The sequence below is a fragment of the Euprymna scolopes genome, chromosome 23 (genome assembly GCF_053919585.1).
Source record: "Euprymna scolopes isolate OS-2025 chromosome 23, ASM5391958v1, whole genome shotgun sequence".
NCBI lineage: Eukaryota > Metazoa > Mollusca > Cephalopoda > Sepiida > Sepiolidae > Euprymna > Euprymna scolopes.
In genome coordinates, this window is record NC_136504.1 from 99,817,712 (window position 1) to 99,845,027 (window position 27,316).

Here is a 27,316-nt window from a genome sequence, read left to right on the forward strand (position 1 = left end):
CTCACTGAAGAGACTGTTATTTCCATGCAAGATGTTCGGCTGAGCTCCAATCACTGGTTCTACAACAAGAACTTGTTTTGAAGTATTTGATAGGGAGTAAACTGCAATAGATAGTTGTTTCTCTCTATTATTATAGACACGGAAAGCACGAGGATATTGCAAGTGCGTCATAAAAATTTGTAAACCTTAACTGCAAATCAATGCTCCTCGAAGGTCATGAGATGTGTGCTAAAGAATTGCGATGGAGTAATGGAAGTAATGGCTAGCAGGAACAGGATCATAGCAGACATCTTTAAATGCTATCTTCAAAAATTCGTCGATACTAAAATAAAACAAAAAAAAAACAGGTGGAGCAAGACCCAGGCAAGGCAGAACTTGATGAAAATGATGAGTGGCAGAATGGCAAATATAAAGTGCTGAATGAGGATCTTTGATGATTTTTATATAAGAGTTGTAAGGGACAACTACTCCGTCAAGATACAAGAAACTCCTCAACAAAGTCAAACACGGAGTAGAGTTGTGGATTCTCTCGTTCTTAATAAAAATCAGTTTTGCACAAAAGGTGTATAGCTTTATAGTCTGTACAAAGTCACGAGTGCCATGAAGACGAAATTCTCTCAAACTATGACGATCTAAGTGTGTGTTTCTAGTGAAGGTCACATATCATACCACCACATGTTTTTGAAGAAGAATTCAGATGACCATATTGAGTTGCTGTCCACTGTTGTCAACTACTGGGTGAAGAAGGTAGCTACAAGAAGACCATATATGTGGCAGCAGGACTCAGCTCCATGTCAAACTTCCTGGAAAACCCGAAAATGCCTGTCTGAGAACTTTTGACATCTTTACTAGTTCAAACATCTGCTGGCCACCTAATTCAACTGACTGCAACCGCGTTGGACTGTTATTATTTGTGGAACACAGTAGAGAAATACACTAATCGTACCACCTACAACATCAAGGACAAGCTGATTGCCAGGATCAAACTGATAATCAGGTGTCTCTTAAAGAACACCCTGACAGTTGTGTGCTCCAGGTTCAGGTCCTGCCTGAGTGTTGTTGTAGAGGCTGCAGATGTCTTTTTTAAATGAGCGGTACACAACAAAAGATCTCCTAAGAGATGCACTTTGAACTTTGAGAATACATCATCAATTGCTGGCCAAGTTATGACGTTTTTATTACTTTCCTCTCTAAAGTTTCAAATTTCTCTCAAACATCTTGTATTTAGCATATATTATGTTGTAACCTAACGATTTGAAAATACATGTTTAAAGGAAACAAATATTAACTACTTGGAATATTATATTTGAAAAGGAAATTAAAAAAGAAAAACTTTAACAAAATGATCCAATTACATTTTATTTGCATAAGAGTAACAGGTGGTAATGGTCATACTAAGATAAGAAAGCGGCCATTACATTATGTAGATGTGATAATTGCTTTTCTTCAATTTTATTATATTCTCTATTTTTTTCTATAAGTTGCATTAATCATGTTAATAAAAGTTTTTACGTGTTAATGGTGATTCCAAACAAAAATAATAAAGCAGCGTCAGCAGAGGATCGCAATCAATCAAAGTATGTCAGTCTTGTGCCAGGTACGTCCAGGGATGAAGGACTGTTGCCACATTTCGGCAGGAGCTGCTAGAAAGACATTATCCTGCCTTGACAAAGTTCAAAACAGACTTCGTAGCCTAATGGGGGAATCCCTTTTCTCTTCCCTGCAACCTCTATCCCACAGAAGAGACGTTGCGAGCCTGTCTCTGTTTTATTGTTATTTTCATGGCAAGTGCTCGTCTGAGCTCCAATCTATGGTACCCTCCTTACCAAACTTTCACGAGAAACACTCGTCTAGCTGAAAGTACTATCAATAATTTCCACATTTTATCTGTGCCTAAACCTAATCGTAGATTCCATGAACAAAGTTTCTTTTTTAGAATTCTCTTCCTTTTGCCTGCTTTCCAGCTGACTATAATATGGTCATCTTCAAGTCCAACATAAACAAGTTCTTGATGAGCTGTTCCCCTTAAGTAATCCAAATTTCCACTACTAGCAATTATTACAGCATTGTCCCATTGACAACCGCACGCTTTTAAACCCTTATCCTCGAGTGGCCTCCAGGCCTTGATAAGGGGTGACTCCTTTGTAGGAAAAAAAAAAAAAAATGATTGTTGTGGAGACAAGTGGAGTGCTCCTGCCTCATGTAACTCACACAAAAGCCTTGGTTTGTTAATGATGCAGTGCATTGATGCACCACATGGAGAACCACATAAATTGACTTGGCATTACAACTGCCTTTCCATTGCATAGAAACACCTTGAGCCTACTAATCAAGCAGGAGGTCCCATAATACTTCTTGATAGTGTTTTTTGAAAGACATTTTATTAACTATTATTTGTTGTTTTTTGTTTGTTTTAGTTGAAGTTTTTTCAATATAAAATTGTGTATTGTTTCAAAAATTATCGAAAATGAAAAATAAAATCGAAATTGAAAATACTACTATTAGTAGTAATAGTAATAATAAAAAAATAAAAATTTTTTGCAAAGCCAGCATTGGTTCTTCTAAGTATATAGAAGGTTAAAGGGAGGTCACAACAAACATTTACACTTTGGAATATTACTAGTTTCAACTATTTTTCATAACCTAATAAAAATTGAATATTATCACCCTTCAGTCATTTAACTATTAAATATATTTTCATATTAACATGCAGGGTTATTCAGTGTTAGCTGGATGGATGGATAAGAGGGGAAAAATGTGTGTATAAGATCTTTTCATCTCTCTACATCCTCTGTGAGTTTACCTTATGAACACACCTTTCATGCACAAACTTTGACAAATGGTTAATTAAAAATAGAAAGAAACGTCAATAATATCCAACTACTTGTTTTAATTTCAGTGTTTGTTTTTCGAATATTAGCAATAAGGATCATTTGATCAGTTATGAGTTGCAACAAATATTTCTATTCAAAATCTCTTAAATTTCAAATTTTTAGTAAAATATTTGGTAACATTTAATAAAGGTTTTATGAATTGAATTTTCTTAAAACTTAATCACAATTCTCCTGAAAATATATATATATTTCACATGACCAAAATCTTAAATGGATTAATTTTAAAAGTTCTGCTTCTAGTCAATAGTGTTTTACAATTTCTGCACGAATCAATAATAAAAATCATTTGAGATGAATCGAATGATTTCCAAATATAAAAGATTCGGTTAATTTTTTTTTTTATCTATATATTATACTTTAAAAAGTTATTGAAGTAGAAGCAATTAAAGATAATAAAATAATTTGTCAAAAATGACAATTAAAAAAAATCTATTTTCAATTATCTTTGGAGTATTTAAAAATAGATGTTTATTATTTCTAAAATAATTCACAAAAAAAATGTGTATATTTGTTTTTTTATAACTAGCATGGTTACCCAGCATTCCCCGTGATATGGACAAAAAATAGAAGAGTTTTCCAAATTGTGTTTACATTTTTTTTTTTTTTAAACCTTTTTAACACTCATCTCCTTTCTCTGACAACTGAAAAAATGTTGACGAATTACTACGCAATAACATTAAAAAAAAAATCCAAATGCCTCCCCTCTCCGATTAATTCTTTTTCCCCGCTGAATCCCAAACAAATGAATAATAATAAAAGAAATTCCGCGTAAATGTTGCCCACGACAATGTTGTAAAATAATATATGAGCTTTGTGGGTGTGTCTTGTGTAGTTTTTTAAAATTTTTTTATTAGTTTGGTGCAAAAATAATATCGTTTTTTATATATAGTTGAACGTCAAAAAACGAACTTATTTTTTGCACCAGCCTAATAAGCCGGACAGACATATAAACAACTGTACTTTATATAAGAGATTTCGTGAATATTTAGTATAATCTCTGTCCATAAATGTATAGAGTATAATGGTTTATGATCTCATGGAATTTCTCAAAATGAAAATAAATCAATGCTTAACCTATTTCACCCAGTTTAATAATTTATTAATGTCACTTCTTTTTGTCTTCAAAAAATATTTTTTAATTATGTCTTGGCCACATGTCTATGAAAACTATATTATTTTTCAATTCCATTGAAGACAGAAAACATGATTACTGATTTGAACAGCATTTCCACAAGTTTTTGGTGAATATCAAAAATGTCTCAAACGTAAATATTTTTTGTTTTTATACTGACCGATTTCGAATCGTATAAGAAATGGATTAGCAGTTTTTGGGTGGATTTTAAAAAGAAAACGAACTTCTTAAAAGCTACATCAATGTGCTAAATAAAGAAAAGATATTAAAAAACAAAAAGAAAACCAACTAATGTTAAAATAGAATTGTGCATTTATTATATATAGATACACACACACACACATATATATAAAATCTCCTGGGCCTTACATAAAAATAATCAAAATATCCATAGTTGACAACCGAAACAGTTTCGGGACTTTTTCAAAAGTTTATACAAACTCATACACTTGAATTATCAGTTAATATTTACAGCCAGAAAAAGAAATTTTAATCTTCCGAAATTAACTTATTTCGAAAAAAACAAAAAAACAAAACAAAAAACAACAAAAAACTATTATTCAAGAAGTATTATTTATTGGCATGAATACAGTCCGAAATGTTATCTGCATGTAATCTTTTTTTTTTGCTTGCTATATATTTAATTCTTAAAGTTTAATTATCAGTTATAGAAATCCGATCTTTTCCAAGCAAGGAAAATACTTGCTACAAATAATATTCATTTTTTTTATTTTTAAAAATGAAAATCAATTTAAAAACAAGTCACAGAGATCTATTGAGATTATCAACTCAATTACATCTCTTTTCTTGTTTACAAAATAAAACCATATACTGAAAAGTAACTTTAGTTGGTATATTATAACCAATTTCAAATTTTATTTTTATTATTCATCAACAAATGATTAGTAACTAATTTCATACGAACTATGGATTTATCAAATTATTTTCAAAACATTCTTGATTATAACAAACTAGTTTAAGCTATTTTTTCATACAAAAATTTGTAGTCTAATAAAATATTATCTAATATTTACATAATGCCTTATTCGAGATTTTAAACCTCTAGCAACAAGTTTGTGAAAATCTCAATTATCACTATCAGTTTGACGAATTTGTGAATATGAAAATGTTTAATCTGTAAAATATTACCAAAACATCATTGCAAATCTAGGCAAGGAATTAACTTTAAATTATTGTTTCATAAAATTCCAGAATCAAAGATGCTGAGTTTAGTTACAGCATTAATGTCAAGTTATGTTTTAGTTGGCTCTTCTTTGCATTACTTTGTTATATACACAAACGAAACTATTCTGCGAAACTTGTGAAAATATATTTCTATTTTGATTACTTCTCGTTAATTCATACACAATATAGTTTATTTTAATTTTTAAATATTTTATTTTTAAATTAATCAATACGAGTATTAAGAAAATATTTTTTCATCTCTGTAAAAATAAAGGAAAGAAAAAAAAATGCCGTCATCCTGCTGGTTTTTGATTGGTTGGTTGGTATGGCGGTCATGTGGCAAGCGTTGTGATTGGTTGGTTCATCATGAATATTAATGAGGATTCTCTGCCTGACTGCATGTATCAAGTATCGGCCATGGTTAGTGCCGGTAACGAATAATAATAATAAAAATTAATAAACCATTGATTGATCATCCGGCGCTTTACTCTCTCTTTTTACCTACCAGTAGATTTTTGTACAACTGGGCAAGTAAGTGACGGTAGTAGAGGCAATGGGCCATATAAGAGACGACCTGTCAAGAGAAAAGCCTCTGACTAAAATGGTTGGACCTTTCTACTACACGACATATTATTAATACTACTACCTCCTCCTCACTTCGTTTTTTTCTTTTTTCCTCCACCTCCGTTTATTACGCTTATCGTTATCTACTACTACGACGACGGCACTATCAGCGGCGGTGGCAGTTTTTCATTATAAGAGAGAGAGAGAGAGAGAGAGAGAAAGAAAGAAAAAGGAGAAGAAAAGTTGTTTCTTTCTTTCCTTGGACGAAAAAAGTCAGCAGCAGCAGCACACACATACACACGCGTAAAAGGGGGGAAAAAAAAAACCGACTGTTTTTTTTTTGTTGTTGCTCTCCCTTCTGTGTGTGACTTGTGCGCCATAGAGACCAGAGGTATAACCCACCGACCGACAACAACAAGAGAGAAAGAAATCTTAACAACCCCGCATAAAAAGGGGGTTATTTAAAAAAGAAAAAGCTACGAAGCAACAATAGATAACAAAATAACGAGCCAAATCCAACAGAACGGCTGCACGATGAGCATGCAGAAAAGGATTGAACTTGAAAAACGGAATTTGTCACCAAAAGAGGTAAAAAGTTCTTCAGTTTTTTTTTTTGCTTTTAAACAAATTAAATCTTTAGTTTGTAACAACCATTCGTCTTCATACCATTTTATGATGACGTTTTGTTAATTCATCTTAATTATTTACATATTTTCCTGCACTTTTAGTTAAAACATCGGATTTTGTTAACATCTAATGTTATGGAGAAATGCACACCTCTCCATTCTCCCATGTGCTTTCTTCTCTTGTCCGTCTTTCAACTGCCATTATTCAACAAGAAACACATGCAAGCACTTAAATCTAGTATATTTGATGTTCTTATTAAATCTACACGTCTTTCCGAATAAAGACATGTGCCCTTAAGGCAACAAAACACACCCGGTGTGCTACATTCTATCATAATGGACACAAAAGTAAGGTTAAATATGGCGCCTTTCAAAACTTAAAATGTTTCTCCTTTTCTATCTTTTCCCCCGCATCTTTCATTAACGTATACGAATTCATATTTTTAGAAAAACTTAAACATTCTTGATTTAAATAAATCTCTTAAAAATTAAAAAAAAAATAAATAAAATAACCCATTTTTACCTCCCCATCTTAAAATGTAAATATGTAATCTTGAGTTTCTTTTTTAATTCACTTTTGTTGATAAATGATCATCAAGTTGACAAAGTTTCATCAATGAAAAAATTTATGCAAGTTTTGAGATGTTTTTTATCGAACATTTTAAATTTCTCAATTTTTTATAACTATTTGATAAACTTTGTTAATTGAAGCTGTTAAAAATTGTATCTCCAGTTTTTCGACTTTTGTTAATATTTTCGCGCTTTTGAATATCTGACCGAATTTTAGCATATTGTGTAACTCATAATTTAGGAATAACATTCTATATTATCAACAATTAAGTATGCGCCAGTGTAGCCATTAGTCTTTTTGAATATGCAAAAAAAAAAAAAAATTTACAAGTTGCGTTGAATTTTCAAGCACTTGTCATGTCAAACACCAAAGTCTTATGTCGGATTTTATGTAGTGGGATGCTTTTTAAAAAAAAATTTTTTAAACAAATAAAATTAATTTTCCTGGGAGAATAATAAAAAGAAAAAAAACAGTGTCGTCGGCGCGCAAAAAAGAAAATCAGCAGCAGCGAAAATGTTTTGTTTTTAAACTTTTTACAAGAAAAATTTTTAATGGCCCTTTTGAAATGATTAGCCATTATATATCGTTTATTTCATACAATAGTCGGAAAAAAAAACAAAAACACAACGATATTTTATTTTATTTTTTAAACTTTATTTCTATAAAGATTGTTTTCAATCGGCACATTTGAAGGCGTCAAAAATCATGTTCGCCATCATTTCCGCTCTTTATTCCCGTTATTGACATGAAAATTGTCTGCAAAAATTATAAAGTAATTTCATAAAATTTAACTTAATCGGACAAGTCATCAACACTTCAAACGTTTTACATTTTCTGTTGGTGAAAGACCAAAGCAATCTAAAGTTCTTTTTTTTTTTTTTTTTTTTTATGGAAGACAAAATATCCAGATTATATATAAAAAGTTTCAGACTTTAAGAAGTCTGACATTGAAACATCTTAACTTAATTATAGCTTTATTTAGGTTCACTTAGTAATTTAATGGCCAAAGGTATTGTTTGGTTATTAACTGGGTCCTAGTGCACGTACTGATCCGCGTTATTTTTGAAATCGTATTTCCAAGTTTAATTAAAATTTTGTGTTTTTTTTTTTTATTCAATTGTAAGGTTAAAACATCCTCCCCCTCCCCATGTTAAGAATGGCTTTTTTAAATAACGTTATTTCAGCACGGATCAATAAGTGCACTAGTACCATTAACTGAACTAAAATTTTATAATAGTAACTTAGCAGCCATATTAAAGTTAAAAAAAAAAAATTAATAACCAATATCAATTTTAGACATGCCTTTTATCTAGGAGCAAATCCTTTTTTTTTTTTTTTTTTTTTTTATTTATCTAGATTTATTCCACATTAAAAACTCTACCCTCGTGGGGAGGCGTGTAAATAAGATAAATTTTACTACATAGTAATTCTACCAATTCCTTTTTTATTTTCAACATAGTCGAATTCGATGTGAATTATTCTAGTACATGTTATTTTATGTGTATGTTTTGCTTTAATATTTAGCCCAAAGTGCTCAATATCTTCGTCGTATCTTTAATGTCGTACAGCCTGCCATGCTAGTTTTCTTCCTTGATGGCTACTGTAGATCGTACACTTCGTCCAGATATTAAAAAAAAAAAAAACCCCGTGTTGCGATTTAAAAAAAAAAAAAAATGACCACGCTCCATTAAAAAAAAACATTTATTATATTAATCGATTTGTCTTCAAAACGTAAAAGTTGAAATCTCGTGCAGCCATATTTCCAATCGCAGCAAAAAAAAAAAAAAAAATGGTTAACTATTCCTAATAAATGCTAATACAGAGAAGGTACCGTACTATTTTTTTTTAACCAGTATCTTCCAAAGATTTTAGGTAACTTTTTTTATTAAATTTAAATTGTTAGATGAAAGTACAGAAGTTACAACCCCCCCTCCTACTCCATACTAAATCACGTTATGTCATCTCTGCATATATATTATAAATAACCCAAATATATACTCTAGTTTAGCTGAGAAGTCCATAAGACAAACTGCATCAAAAAGTTGATAATGTAACACACCCATTAGTCAGTTTCATGTTAAACGCCATTTAAAAACGTAAACATTACTCAAAAGTGCACCTGTTATGACATTCAACGTGTACTGTTCATTTTTCAAGTAATATTTGTTTTAAATTCTTCGGATCATATAAACAGACGTGTTTATTCTTTGTAATTTTATTTTTATTTTTTCAATTTAAAAATAGTGTTCTCATGAGGTGTTTGTCCATATGATGACTGACTGCTGTGGTCGTAGCCCAGATGACACCATTTTTCTTTTTTTCCTGCTTATTGGCCGCCATCTTGTATTTAAAAAAAAATGCGCTAATATTTTCATTTGTATATGAAAATAATTCAATATTTTGACGAAAAAAGTCAAAAACAACAAATACACTTGTAATATAAGTATTTTCTTTTCTTTTTTCTTTTTTTTTTTTTTAATTAAAAGTTTTTTCAATTTTTATTTAAAATTTTTATTTTTTTTTTTTATTTCTCAATTTATTGATTTAAAATCGGACTTACCAGAAATACTTTAAGTCGTAGATAAATTGTAGAGCCCTAATTGTTGAAACGGCATGCGAGAAAATCTTTTTTCTTTCTTTCTCGAACCCAGTGCGTCCGCCGCCATTGTTTTAGGATGCCTCCCGCCGCCGTCGACTTAAAATGAATATGGTCGATTCTTTTTGTTACCCTCTCATTTTGCTGAAATCATTTTTTTTTTATTTAAAAGAAGCAGTGCCCATTATAGATATATCAAAAGGTATTAAATTAACTCAAATGACCTTTTTTCTTCATTCTCCCAAATGAGCGATACCCGGTGTTAGCTATTGCCCCCGTGAATATTTGTCTGCCTCTCGCCACCAAGGTCGTACAACTGTGTGCTACGTTCTAAAGTGCTTCTTCTTGATTCTTTGCTTATAGTTCGCCCGTCTCACGTGACCATGCATACATTATGTTAATCACCCCCCCTCTCTCAACTCGCGCACGCACGTACTCACCCTTAACACAACATGAAAGACGTCATTCTTTCAATCGCCTAAAAATTATCAATTTTAATTTTTACACTTATGTAGAATTTAAACCGTGCTATTTAAAAAAAATTTAAAAAATAGCACAGTTCATATAGGGATTTTCGTGTTAAATTCAATGTTTACGATATCTTTTACTTTGTTAGGTGAAAGTACAGAATTTTTACAAAAAAAAAAAAAATGCCCCTCCCCATGTTAATAGATTTCTAAATAACCGTATTTTGCATGAGCACGTTTTTCTTTATTATGAAAATCGTTTATTAATATTTATTTAAGAGTTACTATAGATGTAATTCTGGCGTTTTTATTTTTTAAATCTAAATATTTGGTAAATATTTATTTTGCCGCCATTACTATCCCCCCCTACCCTCTTCTCTTCCTTGCAGAATGGCATAATTCAATTATTGGCGTTTTTCTCTTAAGTTTTTATTTTTATTTTTATTTTATTTATTTTTTATTTTTTTTGCTTCAATAAATATTAAATTTTACAATTTGAAACGATTGCTTAGTATATTTTATTGAAAATGGTGACTGGTACAGAAAACAAACTTCTAAGAAATAACTTTTACCAAACGAAAGAAAACTTAATCTTTTCGATCTATATATCTATTTTGAAACTTTAGTGTTTGTTTGCAGATTTTCTGTTTTCTTAAAAGCTTTTGAAAAAACGAATTTAATCAAAATGGCCGACTTGGTTTGATAAGATTTGATTTTTTTACGTGAAAAAGTGAAATCTCATATATATATATATATATATATATATATATAATTTCAAGTTACTTATATAAAAAAAAATCACTTTGCAGTATACTCAACCATTTGATCTCACGTGGTCGTCAGAAAATCTGTAGAAAACTAACAAAGTTCAAAACAGAAGATCGGAGATCGAAAGATTGAATTTTCTTGCGTTTGGTAAAAGTTATTTGCTAACTTTTTTCTTAGTCCTTTTTCCCTGTAAACTACATTTCACAATTTCCTAATGAAATTTTAATCGTCCCAAATCTAATGCCTGTTGAACCGAGCAAATGTTTACACGAAACAATGGATAATTTGAGTAATCTCAGTAACCATTGCTATTGAGATTTCTTTTTAAAGGCAATGTATTATGAAATTCATAAAACGATTTATTTTTGTTTACCTACTCATTTATGACCTATTTGCGTTAAAACGGAATTGTGAGCAAAGTATCCATTTCGTTTAGCCAAAACAATGGATACTTTGATGGGAATTGATATTTACAATAAACAAAAATGTATTGATGATGTCGAAGAATAGTCCCTTACAATGTTGATTGATTCACTTAGACACTTAGTGACAACCTCTAAAAGTTACACTGTATTCTTTTTCGGTGCGTATGAAGAATAAATTTTCTAAATAAACTCATTTCAGGTGAAAATATTACGCACGTGTGATGTCGAAATTAGTGTAAATTCCAAATATTACGAAAAATAGTTCACTGGGAAATAATTACAAAAATTTATCCCGTTTTGTTGTGTATTTTAATGTGAAATGGTTGTGCTTAGCAATTGCCATATTGATAACAGTGGCAATTGCTTACCTTGAAATCAGTTATTGAAAAAGTAGAAAATGTCTGTCTCTACCAGTACCATTAACTGACCCCCCCCCCCTCTAAAAATTGATCTAATCTTCTATTGAATCATTAAAAAAAAATTAATTTATACTAATTTTGACATTACGCATAGGTGCATAATGTTTTTTTTTTTACCTGAAATGCGTTTATTTATTTTATTTATTTATTTTTTTTTTTTTTGCAAAATCAACTGTTCAGCACTTTTTCCAGTAAAAATAGTTTCCTAGCCAGATAATAAAGCCGATATGCATTGCAGCACTGCCACTGCAGCAGCTCAAAAATTGTATTTTTAAACACGATGCTGAAGGAATAATTTAGTATCATCTGTTGAATATGAACAAAACCACGGTTCTTAAGAATTTAACGTAATTAAAAAAAAAAAATTACACAAAAAATTCTTTGTGCTTACTAATCACGAAACGGAGATAAATCACGTAAATTCAAGTTTTATTTTTAAAAGAAAATCAAATTTTTATGAGTAAGCAAAAAGACGCGTCCCCAAAGGCAGATTAAATCCACATTCTAACTTGCGAGGTCAAACTTGTAATGCTACCGTTTTCACATTAATTGCTTTTAATCGTTTAAAAAAAAAAAATTGTATAATCAATTGACATGAGTTTCGTTCCCTGGCGGGTAACTTATATCAAAGATTTTCAAAAATTCTAAAGAACCAAAAACACTTTAAATTAGTAAAGATGCTAGTATTATCAGTTTATTTCCCAAAATGACCTGTCATGATTTCTGGAGAGTTGAGGGGATAATCAGTTCAGATAGACATTAAAAATGAGCCAATAATACGAGCATTAGGGTGTGTCAGAAACTTGGTGGAAAATATTGAATAATTCGACCTCCTGTCTTTCCAAGCTTATAATTACTCGAAAATTCAAACCAATATTTTTTTTTTTTTTTTTTTTTTGTCCCAAATCAAAGGAGCAAGGACAAAGGTTTCATTAAAAAAAAAAAAAAAAAATACAAACTTTTTTATGAGGAGGGGAGCGTGAATTAATTCGACTCCCTGTCTTTCCAAGCTTATAACTACTCGAAAAATGTAATCCAACCCCTAATTTTTTTTTTTTTTTTTTTTTTTTTTTTAATTAAGGTTTCATTTAAAAAAAAAAAAAAAAAATACAAACAACGTGGTTTTTAAAAAAAAGGGAGGGTGTTAAACTTCGGACTTTACAGGTAAATTTAAAAAAAAAAAACTTCTTTTTTTGTTGTTTTAAATCAAAAGATCAATAAATAATATATTCTATCTTCAATTTGTGATATATAAAACTTTGGCACATAAATTGTTTACTTTTAGATATTTCAAAATGGGAGGGGGGCGTGAATTAAAAAAAAAAAACGTTTGTCTAAAATATTATATTCAGTTTATTGGAAAGAGCATAAAATTTCACATTGTTAAAGCTTAAAAATTGAAAAATACTGAACTCGTAAAATTCAATTAATTTCATTACTGTTTTTTAAAAAAATATTTCTATATATATAACAATATACAACTTTAATAGTTTATTTTGGAACTATAATCCATAAAGAAAATAAACAACCCCCTTTTAAAAGAGAAATTATGAGATTTTTATATTTTATTCGCAGTTTCGTGTTAGGGTTGTCAAAAATTCTGATACCCCTATACTAGCATGTTGAACTAAGTTAAAGTTTACTCCAATTACATTAAACATGTATATCTTACATTTTCAAGTTTTTTATTTTAGATCATCAAATGCTTTAGTGTTAAAATCCATTTTGTGTTACCTATGAAATATGACAAAACCCTTTAGATTAGTCAGCATACTGGCATCAATTCGACATGGCCATATATGGAAATAAAGAGGTCTAACTAAGATAATTTGTTTTTAGTGGCTTACATATATGTATAATTTTAAACTGAACTAATTTTTAATTACTAGAAAAGTTTGGGAAAAATTAAAATTGATTGTTTACCCACAAGAACTCTTCTGGTAAAAGTGCACTAATACCAAAAAGTACTTCTGTATAACGCTTGTCACTTCGACTGTTATCATATTTGTAAACATACATTAAAATAAAAATGGAATAGCCCAAATCGCACCATTTATACTAAATTCTCTAATGAAAATGGAATATTACCAACCAGTGTATGGTGATTGCAGATCCCAATACTCGTAAGTTATTTATTGCCTGCTAATGTCCTGTTGGTGCAGATCACAATACTAATAATTTACTTATTGCCAGCCAGTATTTGGAAGGTGCAGATCACAATCCTTATAAGTTATCGCCAGCCAGTATCTGGTGAGTACAGGTCACAATACTAAGTTAGTTTTCACCAGCCAGTGTCTAATGGGTACAGATCGCAATACAAAGTTACTTATTACAAGCCAGTCTATGGTTGGTAAAGATCACAATACTAATAACTTATTTACTGCCAGCCAGTGTATGGTAGGTGCAGATCACAATACTAATTAAGTAATCTGTAGCCAGCCAGTGTTCTGTCAGTGTAGGTTATAAGTTATCGACAGCCAGTGTCTGGTCGATGCAGATCAAAGTATAAATGTTATTTTTTGCTAGCCAGTGTCTTCTAGTTATTTTAATAATATATTTCAAGCAGTTATCCATATTTATCTACAAAAATATTTTTTAATTCATGGTTTGGGCGGATCTAATATTACACTGATTATTCTATTGAAGGAAATTCTATTGTTTGCTTATGTTATGTTTTCAACTACCGTAGAATTTCCATGGGTTCTTCTAGTAGGTGTTAAAACTAAGTGAGTTACGTAGATAATTTCATTCTGCATTTTTTTTCTGTATCCCATCAAGTTTTAAGTAATGTTCAGTCAGAGCTTGGTTCTTGATTTTTAAAGACTAATTAATTCCTCTTTCTAGGTCCGTGAGCTGACCCTTGATAATTGTAGGGCTCAAGTGATTGAAGGTCTTACAGAAGAATATGAAAACTTGGAGTTCCTCAGTTTAATCAATGTTGGTCTTATTGGTCTAAAAGGCTTCCCTAAACTAAAGAACTTAAGAAAGGTAAGTGTTGCTTGAAATTAAACCAAATTTACAAATGTTACTTTTTGCAAGATGAAAAAAGAATTTAATATAAATGTAAGTTGGGAAATTGGTGATGGGATGATTAGATAAGAATTAGTTTTTTTTTTGGCATCGGAAAATAGACAATCTTTTCCCGATTCTGATATAAATACTGATACCTAAAATTCTCTTGATTCAAATTGTCTTAATATTAGAAATTAGTCCAAGACAATCTACTCCTGCCTGATGTATTTGTGTTAAAAACAAAAGTATGTGAATTTACTGTAAGTACTAATTAATCATCCAGTGGATATTTTTTCTTTTCCTCCAGAAATAAACTCAAATTGGTGCCTTTTCGTAAATCCAATCCCCCATCAGTACAATTTAAGCTATCAAATTCCTTCAAATAAAAACAAGTACCAATTGAAATTTCTGAAACGAGGGGAAATTTACATTTGTTGTTAACTTACATATACAAATGGAATTGTTGGGATTTGTGATTATGTTTGCGGTGAATGCTGGTTGAAGATCTTAGATACTGAAATTCAACTTGCTTTTGTGTAAGAGACTTTGTATTCGTTAACATTTTATTTTTCTCCTCTCCTAGCTGGAATTAAGTGACAATCGCATTTCTGGTGGATTGGACAAATTACAGGAATGTAAAAAATTGAGACATCTTAATCTCAGTGGAAACAAAATTAAAGATATTGACACCTTAAAGCCATTAGTAAGTATATATTTTTTTTTCTCTCTGGCCTCTCTCTGCTCTCTCTTTGCTCTCTGCTCTCTCTTTGCTCTCTGCTCTCTCTTTGCTCTCTGCTCTCTCTTTGCTCTCTGCTCTCTCTTTGCTCTCTGCTCTCTCTTTGCTCTCTGCTCTCTCTTTGCTCTTTGCTCTCTCTTTGCTCTTTGCTCTCTGCTCTCTCTTTGCTCTCTGCTCTCTCTTTGCTCTCTGCTCTCTCTTTGCTCTCTGCTCTCTCTTTGCTCTCTGCTCTCTCTTTGCTCTCTGCTCTCTCTTTGCTCTCTGCTCTCTCTTTGCTCTCTGCTCTCTCTTTGCTCTCTGCTCTCTCTTTGCTCTCTGCTCTCTCTTTGCTCTCTGCTCTCTCTTTGCTCTCTGCTCTCTCTTTGCTCTCTGCTCTCTCTTTGCTCTCTGCTCTCTCTTTGCTCTCTGCTCTCTCTTTGCTCTCTGCTCTCTCTTTGCTCTCTGCTCTCTCTTTGCTCTCTGCTCTCTCTTTGCTCTCTCTCTGCTCTCTGCTCTCTCTCTGCTCTCTGCTCTCTCTCTGCTCTCTGCTCTCTCTCTGCTCTCTCTCTGCTCTCTCTCTGCTCTCTCTCTGCTCTCTCTCTGCTCTCTCTCTGCTCTCTCTCTGCTCTCTCTCTGCTCTCTGCTCTCTCTCTGCTCTCTGCTCTCTCTCTGCTCTCTGCTCTCTCTCTGCTCTCTGCTCTCTCTCTGCTCTCTGCTCTCTCTCTGCTCTCGGCTCTCTCTCTGCTCTCTGCTCTCTCTCTGCTCTCTGCTCTCTCTCTGCTCTCGGCTCTCTCTCTGCTCTCGGCTCTCTCTCTGCTCTCGGCTCTCTCTCTGCTCTCGGCTCTCTCTCTGCTCTCTGCTCTCTCTCTTCTCTCTTCTCTCTTCTCTCTGCTCTCTGCTCTCTGCTCTCTTCTCTCTGCTCTCTTCTCTCTCCTCTCTGCTCTCTGCTCTCCTCTCTGCTCTCCTCTCTGCTCTCTCTCTCTGCTCTCTCTCTCTGCTCTCTGCTGCCTCGGCCTCTCTGCTCTCTCTCCTCTCCTCCCGATTTTTTTTTTTACCTTACCAAAATAAAAAAATCAATAAAATCATGGGTCTATATGGTACTCATATTAATCTATTATATAATTCTCCAGAACATTCACATAATATGCATTCTAAACATTTCTTTTACTCTGGATATATTTCACAACATATTTGTTTTTTATATATAAAAAAAGAAAAAATGCTAAAGGATAATTCATAAAAATGATGGGAAGCAGAAAATAATCTTTGTCAACTGAAAATTTTATTTTCATTTTTTTCAGGCCGAACTTAAAGAGCTGTCCAGTTTGGATTTGTTCAATTGTGAAGTAACAATGATAGATGATTACAAAAGTACATTATTTGAATTAATGCCTAATCTACGTTATCTTGATGGTTATGACAAAGATAACAAGGAGCAAGAGGATGATGATGGTAAGAATTTTATCTTAATCAAAATTTTAGTGTCTAACTGAAACAATATCACAATACTGTAATTTTCTTTTTAAATTAACATTTGTGCTGTTGTCTGTACATGGATAATTTTTTGTAAAGATTATAACTGAATAATTAGTGATGCTCAATGTGTTTAGATATTTTAAATTTTAGAATTCAAAAAGAGATTTTAAAATCCAGTGATCACAAACGCCAACTAAAATAATTCACGAACTGCCACAAAAGATAGAAAATGAAATGAAGTGGAAACGGCAAAAAGTAAAGTTTATCTCTTAGCAATGTCAAGTTTCTGACCAAGGAAAATTTACATATTTTTGTAGATTGCGTAATTTCAAAAATTATGAATAGCGATTAAATACAAATTATATTGAGCTAACAAAAAGTAAAGATTGTTAGATTAGAATTAATATGGAACTGTATTGTTTTTTAAAATCTATTTAAGTAGCACCTGATAATTTCAGGTGATTATATAGCATACGAAAAACTTGCACATATCTAAATTTTCCTCGGTCAGAAATTTGGGACTGATCACACACACACACACACACACACACACACATATATATACACACACACAATAGCATGGGTGCCCGGCGTTGCTTGGGTATTTGGAGATGTATGTTGAGCCAAAAAAAAAGGGGGGGTTCAATTTTTTAAAACTTTGATCCCTATTATGACACCTTAAAATTTATTGTTTTGGGCTCAAATTAAGTTAAGTTAGATCCATGTCCAATGAACCTATATCTAAAATTTCCATTGTTTAGACCGAAAATTGTTGGAGTTTGGTAGAGTTCTCAAAGGTCAAATCATTGGACTTTGACCCCTTAATCGCCAAATTTCTGGCCGAAAATCGATCACATCGATTTTCCCAAATCTCAGCACCCTGTATATCAAATTTTGAGCCTGTAGACTGGAAAACCGGAAGTGGTGAAGGTTTACGTTAAGGCTAGTCAATCGAAAAGAGGGGATGAATTTCAAAAATATCGGTGAAAAAAAGCGACCTCTCCTTGTAGAAAAGTGCCCAGTTGTGAGGGTGACGGAATTAATGCTTTTAACCGATTTTTCGATGTTTGTTGTCCGAAAGGTCAAGCTTCAAAATGATAACGATCTTGTGAAAATCCCTCCTCGTCCCCATACATGCATCCATGGAGAATTTAAACATTTATCCCATGTGACAGATTTGCTTTTTCGATTGCTCACACTACTGGAAATGTTCAGAGGAGCTGGAAAAAGGACTTTCTTTTGTGGCAGAACAGGTTAATTTTAATTTGGTATTAATAAAACTATTTGTACTGGTTTATTTTTATACATTCAGTGAAAAGTAATAGGAAATTAGGTGAAAACAATTTTTTTAGCAGTTTTGCATGGTGCTAAACTCAAATTTAAATATGTTAAGGCCTTGGAGACTTTTGGGATTGAATGGGTGAGAGTTTTTTTTTTTTTTTAATATGCCCGTTCACTGTGACGTCACACGGGACCATGTATGCTTCACTTTAGTTGTGACCTGTTTGTATCGCAAAAACCTTTAAAATTTGCATGAATTCTGAAATAAGTGACTGAAAGATGGCTACTTAGAAATTTGCATAAATATCGATTTTTATCACATATTTTCTAATGTTATGTCACAAATATGTGAGGCCAAATAGTTAACTAATTTCTGAATTTTAAAATTTGTATTTAATAAAGATTACCAGGATATTTGTATTTAAAAAAAAAGTTTATTTAGTTTAATTTGCAAGAATGGGTGACCCGCATATAGTGTTTGTTTTTTTTTATTGGTGATATTTTTAATCAATTTGTGTATTTTTATTCTCAGCTGAAGTTGAAGATGGAGATGAAGATGAGGATGAAGACGAGGATGAGGATGAAGGTAAAGTGAAACTTTTATTATCTATCAATTATTTCGCTTTGAAGTTTCCAGTTCTTTTCAAACGATTGTAAGCCTGGTTAATTAATATTGCTCTAACTCTTTGATTGTAGATGAGGATTCTGATGAATTAGATGATGAGGAGGGAGAAGAGGAGGAAGAAGGTGAAGATAATGAACAGAAAGTTTGTCTTGACTATTTGGACAGAGATGACTTAGATGTAAGTATATACGTTTATTTTTTTTTAATTTTTTTTTTTTTATTTTGCTTGCATATAAGTTAGTGAGTTTTTTTTTGGTCCTTGACAAAGAATTCACTCCTGTTTGGTTTGTACTTTTCTTAATAATCATGCCTTGGATTTCTTGAAATTTTGCACGGGCCATTAGTTCTGGTGACAGTAAATTTTTGCTAGAACGGATTTTCCCAGATAACTCTGGTTGCAACCCTACCCCAGGGGCAAAATTGTCTCCAAATTGTTCATTTGTTTGCACTTTTCTTAACCATGCCTTGGATTTTTTAAAATTTTGCACAAACATTAGTTATGGTCAAAGTAAATGTTTCCCTCATGGAGGAGGACCTTGCATGCTCAGCTTATTTACTCTAAAGAAAAGCTTCCTTGCATACTATAGATAAATTTATGCTTATTAAATTACTATTTTTATCTTAAGTTTTTATCACTGATCAAAACGGATTGCTGATATTTACTTGAAAAATATCGTCTATACTTTCGAAAGATCTAGAGAACTAATTTTCATAACTGCTTTTTAAAGAATCTAGAAATTAATGTTGATACTATTTATTTGTAGTTAGTCTTATTTGTCCTGCAATGGTTTTTAATTAACAGTAATTAAAGTAATTTAATTAAAAGATAAAATTATAAAACTTGATAGGTTCAGATTGTGGGGGGGGGGTCTGCCTCTTGCAAGTAAATATAGCTCATATTTGGACAGCATAACCTTTAATTAGTAGTTAATCCTGTTTAATATGTTGTGATGAAAAAGTAAAAGCCAAAATTATGGATTCATCATTGAAAACCTTTGGCATGAAAAAAAGTTTTTGCACCATATTTTAAAATTCAAAACATTTTTGTTTTGAAGAAAAATGTTTTTTCTATCACAAATGCACAAAATATTTTCGAATATTGTATTTGTATGTTTTTTTTTTTTTTTTTTTTTTTTTCAAAATCATTCACCTTAAAATAAAGGCTGCACTCTCATGTATATATAATATCTATATATATATATATATATATATATATATATATGTACGCAAACATGCATGCCTAAGTTTTAGTGATATTCAAATTTTGTTATACTTTTGCTTTTGTTTCACTCAAATTTTTTTCTTTTAAAGGAGGACAGTGAAGGTGCTGACTTTGAACCAGATGGTGATGAAGAAGATGAAGGTTTGTATTTTAATTCTAAAATCGTCTTTGTGTATAATCATTTATTGGTGTTGAGGGTCTCCTACTTTTAAATGTAGATTTTTTTTATCATCCACGATTTTGAAGTTCTATTTTCACTTGGATCATAGCTTTTTTAAATTTTTTCTCCCCCCAAATTTCTTATTTGTAAATTTTAGTTTTACTGGTAATTTAGCATCAGTAAATATTTCTCATTCAATTTGTAAGAGGCTACTATTTGAGACCCTGCCTAGGAAAGTTTAACAAGATGTTGGTTTAGGTTACATTTAAACTTCTGCATATTGGTAGTTAGGGAAACAGGTAGCAGGAAGGGAATTCCAAATGCCAACTTTTCGAGGGAAGAAAGGACCTAACCGGTGAAGGGGTAGGAATTTTTTTTTTTTTTTTGCTAAGCGAGGTTGTCGGGGATATGTACGTCGAGAGGGCACACGTGCAAACGAGTTCATCAGAGCACATTCCATTAAAATATTTGTAAAACAGGCACAGATGCAAAATTGCGGCGATGGGACAGACGGGGGGGTTTGTAGCTTAGTTGACAAAGTAAGACCTGTTAGATTGAAGACTTTTGGACCCTATCCAAGAAACACTGACAACACGGACAAGTAGATGTACCAGCCCAGATGTGGCAAGAATACTTCATGCACAGGCGAATGGTGTCTTTGTAGAGGTACAGGATACTCTCGGGTGTGAGTAGTATTCTACCACAATAGAACCCACCTTCACAATGTTCTCAATTTATTTGCTCCAGTTAATATTTCCTTCAAATGTTAGGCTGGGGAGTTTAAAGGAAGAATTCTCAGGTACGGCGTTATTTGTTATGGATATTGGTGGTTGGAGAGGCTTCTTGTAATTGTCAAAGCAGAGCAGCTTAATCTTATTAGCATTAAATGTTGTCATCCATTTGCGATTCCATTTCACTATGGTCTGGAGGTTACTTCCTAATGATTCTGCTAATGTCTTAGATTTATGAATATCTGTTCTTCCCTCATCGATGTTTATAAAGCATATCATCAGCAAATATGCCCATCTCAGACACAATATTATCAGGGAGGTCGTTTATGAATATCAAGAATAATAGTGGTCCAACGATCAACCCCCGAAACACTCCCACATTAATGCTATGCTGCTTGAATGTACGTCTATCAATAACAACCTGGATGGTCCTATTGTTTATGAAGGAACTAATTATATGTAGTATATGTCCAGTTGTACCGTACAATTTAATATTAATTAGCAGCCCTACATGCCAAACTTTGTCAAAGGCCTTGGATATATCAAGGGCTACAGTCTCGGCTTTGCCCGCCTTATCCAGTACATGATACATACGTTGAGAGATGACTGTTAAAATATCTGCAGTAGAACAACATTGCCTAAATCCGTACTGTTTGTCAAGAGATTTGCTTTTGCAAGGTGGTGAACTATTGTTTAATTAAGGTCGTCAGATTTTAGCAGAGGGGGAGGAGACTGATAGGGCAATAATTGAGAGGGTCGGTCTTTAACCAGAATTCTTGTAAACTGGTACCACAGAGGCCATCTTCCAGCTATTAGAGAAGCAAGATTTTAACAAGGTATTTATTGTAGAGTTTGGAAAGTACAGGGACTACCTCAGCTGAGCATTTCTTAATTAGTAAAGCAGGGATGAGATCAAGCTCTCACACCTTGGAGGTGTCTGTTTTTTTATGATATAAGACATGAGAAGGGGAGATTTTTGCATCTAGTTTGGTTTCAGTTTGCATAGCAAAGTTTGGGAGGAAGTTGTTTGTTAGCTCTATGGTGGAGTTAGAGGCGAATCGTTAGACAAGCAGTTCCACCTTCTCAGTTGCCATGCATGCAATCTTCTGGTTGTTAGGATAGTGGGGGATATGATTGTCCGTTATTCACTACACTATTATAGATTTTCCAGAAATCACAAATTCCCATCTTTTGCGATTTTATACGATCCCTTATTTCAGCATGCTTTCTTATGACTGTTGCTATTTCACTCTTACAATGATTTCTAGCATCTACAATTTTTTGCCTATTTGTCTCCTGACTTACGAAACGGCATAATCTGTAGTGAACCCTGGGTGTAAGTGGGGCTTGCTATAATACTTCCATGTGGGAACATGTGCTTCAATACCTGCTTTGCACCATTCAGTTGACTCCTAGTAGGTAGGCAGGCTTGAACCCCTGATGCGAAGGCAGAAAAGAAAGTGAAAGAAAACCTGATATTTTACCACTAAGTTATGATGTCACAGGACGTGTAAAGCGTTCAAATTTAGCGATATCAATCAAAAAGTTGTCAACTGGTTGATAATGAAGTTAAGAATCAGTCAGCAAAGAAATGAAAGTGGCTTTTAAACCTGGCCTGGGGGCCAGTTAAGTATTTGCTTTCTCTCATAAACTCTGGCAGCGTCCAAATGAACAGCAATTGTCTGATATGAAGAGTTTCCCTGACATTGATCGAAGCTAATTGCTTTCAAGACGTCTCGTCACGAAAGACCAGTGGCTGTACCATCACTCAGATTAGGTTCGCTTATTTATACGACAAAAAAGATCAACAAACATGCGAAAGAACGGAATAGTTGCCCGGGTGTTTCGAGGTGTGTGCTCAGGAGGCGGGTGGGTGTTAATCAAAACATAAAAATAAGCAAAGTAAATATTTAAAAAAAAAAAAAAAAAACTAACATAAGGCAAACGATGTTTAATGTAAAAATCGGAAAAAGAAAACAGAAAAACGAACGTTAAAACTTTTAAAAATCTGAAAAATAAAAACAAAAAACACATGAGAAATGGCTTAAATAACCCTGTTTCAATATTAAAATTTAAAAAATTGAAGAAAAAAAGACCTCGCACCACAATTCGAACCCAATTTATTTCTGAATTTAGATAATGAGGCCGCACTCTAAGCAACTGAGCTAAGACGACGTCGACGAAATTGTGTCACTTTTTTAACTACTTAAAGTAAATCATGTTCCGACATCGTATGACGCATGTGTAGAAGCAAACTTGTCATGAGAGGACGGTTTTTGTTGACGCCTCCCTGTAGAAACTGATGGTTTTAGGGTGAAGAAATTATGGTCTTGGGCCAATTTTTCGATATTTGTCAGGCGAAGGTTGGAAGTTTAAAATGATACCGATCTCGTGAAAATCTGTGACCCATGTCGAAAGTTTTTGCAAGACATACAAACATACATACTTACACATTTTCGCTTTTATATATATATATATACTAGCGGGGGGTGCCCGGGTGTCTTGAGGTAAATCAAAACTGGGGGGGGGGGGTTAAATAATAATAAAATAAAATAATAATAAAAAAATGTTTTGGTAGGTAGGTATGATAATCGAACCCGTACCCTTGAGTTGGAAATTAATGTGTGAAAAAAAAAAAAACGTGTGATGTTACCATTGGGCCACCGCGACATACAGCGTAGACGTGTTTGAATTTATTTATCTAAGTATAACTATAAAAGCAGGCGTGCGTAATAAAAGTTAGCTTTGCTGCTTCCATTTGACCTAATTAAGAAGGTCAAATAGAAGTCACGCAGCGTAAGCGTCTGTTCCCGGCGCATTGCCGCGAACACGTCCGTTTGAGTTTAGTTTCATTTTATTTATACTAAAAAGCCCAATCAACACGCGAGAAGCCAAAATAGCAATAATTTTGTAAAAATCGACGTAAATAAATCCATATGCTACGCGGTTTCCTAATTCCTAGATATTATCATATAAGATCTATATACACAGTTTTAAGCGACAGTAACGACCCCGGGAGCGCGTGCGAAAGAAGCCTTTTGAAGACATACACGAAATGATCACACACATTTTGCCTTTTATATATATAGAAGATAGAAGATTGTGATATCAACTGATATCACTAGGTGGTCTGCGTTTTGATGTTAAAAATGTGTACACACAGCAATAAACATTACATAGACGACTATATAACCTGTACATGGTTTGGTTCCCTCGTTTATACGTATCATTTTTATATACAATTGTGATACATCTCAAAGTTCAGAACCCGGCAATATAACACTAGTATTGGACATCTCTGAAGTCTGATTTACATTCCTTAAAGATCATATTTTCATCATAACTGGCCTTTGTACAGGGATATAAATTAATAGAATTTTTTTTTTTTTTATATATATATATATATATATATATATATAACTGAATCTCTGTCCTGGTTTTCTTACCTTTATTTATCTACTAGCAAGGGATACCCGGCGTTGCCCAAGGGTTTGGAGGTGTGTGTGGAAACTCGGGGGGGTGGGGTTAAAAAAATGTTTTGGTAGGTAAGTATGAGGATCGAACCCGAACCGTTGAGGCAAAGTTGTAAATTAAAGTGTGAAAAAAAAAAACAAAAAAACGTGCAACGTTAACCATTGCCCCACCGCGAGATGCTAGCGGAAACATGTTTGAATTTATTTAATTACTTGGATTTGGCAGGTGCCCGTTTTAATGAGTTAATGAGGTCAAGTTTGACTGCGGGATAGTATTTCATTTACTGCTGAACGCTTTTTTTTTTTTTTTTTTTTTTTTCCCCCCCCAAAGATGTTATAGGAAAAAGACTAACCCACATGCAGCGAGCGACAAATGTTGAATATTTATCTTCCCGAAATCAAGCAAATTAAATAGACAGGCGAGCTTCGTTGTTAACTGTGAGATATTACGATTTATATGTCATATAAAAAGTTTTAAAAAGTTGTGGAGCGACCGACCGCTTCTGAAAAAAGCCTTTTGTAGACATACAGAAAAAGCGAACATACATACATACATACATACATACATACATACATTTTCGCTTTTATATTTATAGATTTTGTTATTTTTTCTTCAGTTTCATTTGCCGAAGAAGATTCTGATGAAGCTGAGGCTGAAGCTGATACTGCCGAAGATGGTCAACGAGGGAAGAAGAGGAAACATGAGGATGATCCGGAGGATGAGTAGCCCAACTCCCCTCCCTCTTACCAATCCTCTGCACAAAGACCCTGATAGGTTGAAGTGTAAAGACTGTACAGATTTTCATGAGGAGGCTACTCCTCTCCCCAGGAGGGTGAAGGGTCTGCCACCAACAGATTGTGTGAGTGTGTGAGAGATGATGATGCATCCCATAGTTCAACTGCAGATAACTTTTAATTTAGGTCATTGTAAACTCCACATAATGGCAGCCGTCATTTACTTCTATTATTTTTTTAATTTTTTTTTTCTCTTTCCTCTTTGAGTCCAGCCTATGTTTTTAACGGACACACTTGTATAATCTCTTGGGGTGGGAGTGTATCCATGTCTCCATGGTTCTGCTGCTACCACTAATTAGCCGCTAGTTTAATTTTCCTACTGACACCCTGTTCTTGGTTAACCGTTCTACCCTATATCTTTTCACAAATTCTTGAGATTGAACAGCAGTTCTTTTGGTTCAATAATACAATAATGACACTGTCTGAAAATATTGTTTTTATTTATAAGTGGAAATTAAAAATGAAAAAAAAAAAAATAATAATACTTTTGCCTATAAACTTTGATTCCAGCCAGAAATTACTTTTGAATTGAGTTTCAACTTTCGAAATCACTTTTGAATTTCACAAGTTTTTGCAGAATTATATAAAATGGCTGCTTTGTTGTCACTGATATTTAAAAGTAGTTTTTAAGCTTTTAAAAACTCGTGGCTACATAGTGATCTCTGGTTAAGATTGAAGTTGTATTAGCGTTCATTTGTGTTCAAATAAACAAGGCACTTTTCCAACCCACTGTTCCATCAATGAAACCCCGCCCCCTCCCACTCCCCCTGAATTACTGATGTTCCATCCTCTTTTCATAACTTGCATCACCTAACGTATAAGTAAAACTTGTAATCCATTTAATAAAATAAAGGAGGAGGGGCGGGTTCATTATATTAGCCAGTTTAATGGCAATAGTCCACCATTCAGAGTACCAGTTTGTCCTTTGAGATTTTTCTCCTATTCAAAATAGATTTTCTCTTCAATTTATAACTGAAATGTTTACATCAAGCAAAAGGCCTCTCTCTCTCATTACTGGAATTTCAAATGAAACTCTTTATTCAATCTAGAGACAACTTGCTCTTGTTATATGACCGGGTAGAAGTTTTATACAATTGATAATTGTATTTTTAGTTATCACCCGCACAGAGCATCGAACCTTCAACCTCCCACAAGAGTCACTAACAATGATTATACTCAATGATGTGAGAAACCATAGTCCAAATAATCAAGGTAATATGAATTAATATTTTTAAAGTTTTCATGTTCTGTGCATTTTGCTTTTAGAAACTTAAAAAAAAAAAAAAAAAAAACGGGGGTGGGGGGTGTCTCCTGTACATGTTGTTCCCCCCTTCCCACACACACCTTAATATCTGAAGGATTTTTTTTTTTTTTTTTTTTTTTTTTTTTTATGTTACGGAAAGTTTACAATTCTGATTTCATTTACGCTTAAAGTTAATTCAAGTTACTTTTTAAAACTGCCAGTTGAATGCTGCAGGCTTTTTAGTATTTCTGATCCTTGCAAGATAAGATGTGGAAAAGAAAAAGGTATTCTTCGTACCTTGCAAACCCTTTCTTGCTCCTCATCTACATTTCATCTTTCATCTTCTCTCTTCCCCTTGCACAATGTTCAAGCTTTAACATATCATTTTTGGAATGTACTGCTAAAAGCGTCAACATTGGAAGGGGGTAACCGGGGGTAGGGTAAACAAAAACTTAACCGTGCTGCTAACATGGCAGCGCTAGATTTCTCAGGATACGTGATTTCTTTACCGTGTGTGCCTAACTCATTTGGAAAGGGTTTGCTAGGGAACGAAAACTATTCTAAAAATGATTAGAATTCATCCCCGTTTTTTTTTTTTTTTTTTTTTTTTTCTTGTTCCCTTTCTCTTTTATCTTGCAAATATTCAGTTCTTGGCCAGTCAATTCGGAGACAGAAATCCATAAATGCTGAGCATTCCAAGACAGGATTTTAAAAATTGAATCTATCAATCACACAGGGAGTCTAATTATTATCTCTCTCCCCAACTTTTATGTCCCCACTCCTTTTATTACTCAGGAATATTGCTATTTTAATGTCTCCTTCAATCCATGTGGGAGTCTACACTCTGTACGAGTTCTGTTTTGCTCAGTTTCTGTTCAAGTGAGATTGAGGCCACTTGTAGACATGCAACGGTGGACTGGGTTAGGCTTTTGAATT

General features: G+C 33.0%; 1 protein-coding gene and 1 long non-coding RNA gene across 2 annotated transcripts; one reads left to right on the forward strand and one right to left on the reverse strand.

Annotated features, from left to right (window-relative positions):
- Window positions 1-5,600: 5,600 nt before the first annotated feature.
- On the forward strand, window positions 5,601-26,363 carry LOC145246055 (acidic leucine-rich nuclear phosphoprotein 32 family member A-like). The gene is made up of 8 exons (XM_080107898.1): window positions 5,601-6,363; window positions 14,492-14,635; window positions 15,243-15,362; window positions 16,676-16,826; window positions 18,664-18,717; window positions 18,828-18,934; window positions 20,068-20,119; window positions 24,960-26,363. The coding sequence occupies exons 1-8, from the start codon at window positions 6,310-6,312 to the stop codon at window positions 25,067-25,069; spliced, it is 792 nt and encodes a 263-aa protein (XP_079964024.1). The 5' UTR covers window positions 5,601-6,309; the 3' UTR covers window positions 25,070-26,363.
- LOC145246057 (uncharacterized) lies at window positions 7,837-9,923 on the reverse strand. Its single transcript, XR_013863069.1, has 2 exons — window positions 9,533-9,923; window positions 7,837-9,312 (listed from the first exon to the last, which is right to left on the reverse strand). It is a non-coding gene; the product is annotated as an uncharacterized LOC145246057 (long non-coding RNA).
- Window positions 26,364-27,316: the final 953 nt, after the last annotated feature.

Excerpts from the sequence above, each read along its gene's own strand:
- LOC145246055 (XM_080107898.1), top strand. The coding sequence starts at position 6,310 with ATGAGCATGCAGAAAAGGATTGAACTTGAAAAACGGAATTTGTCACCA. Across the intron at positions 14,636-15,242 it reads AACTAAAGAACTTAAGAAAG|CTGGAATTAAGTGACAATCG; the intron begins GTAAGTGTTGCT and ends CTCCTCTCCTAG. Across the intron at positions 20,120-24,959 it reads TGGTGATGAAGAAGATGAAG|TTTCATTTGCCGAAGAAGAT; the intron begins GTTTGTATTTTA and ends TTTTTTCTTCAG.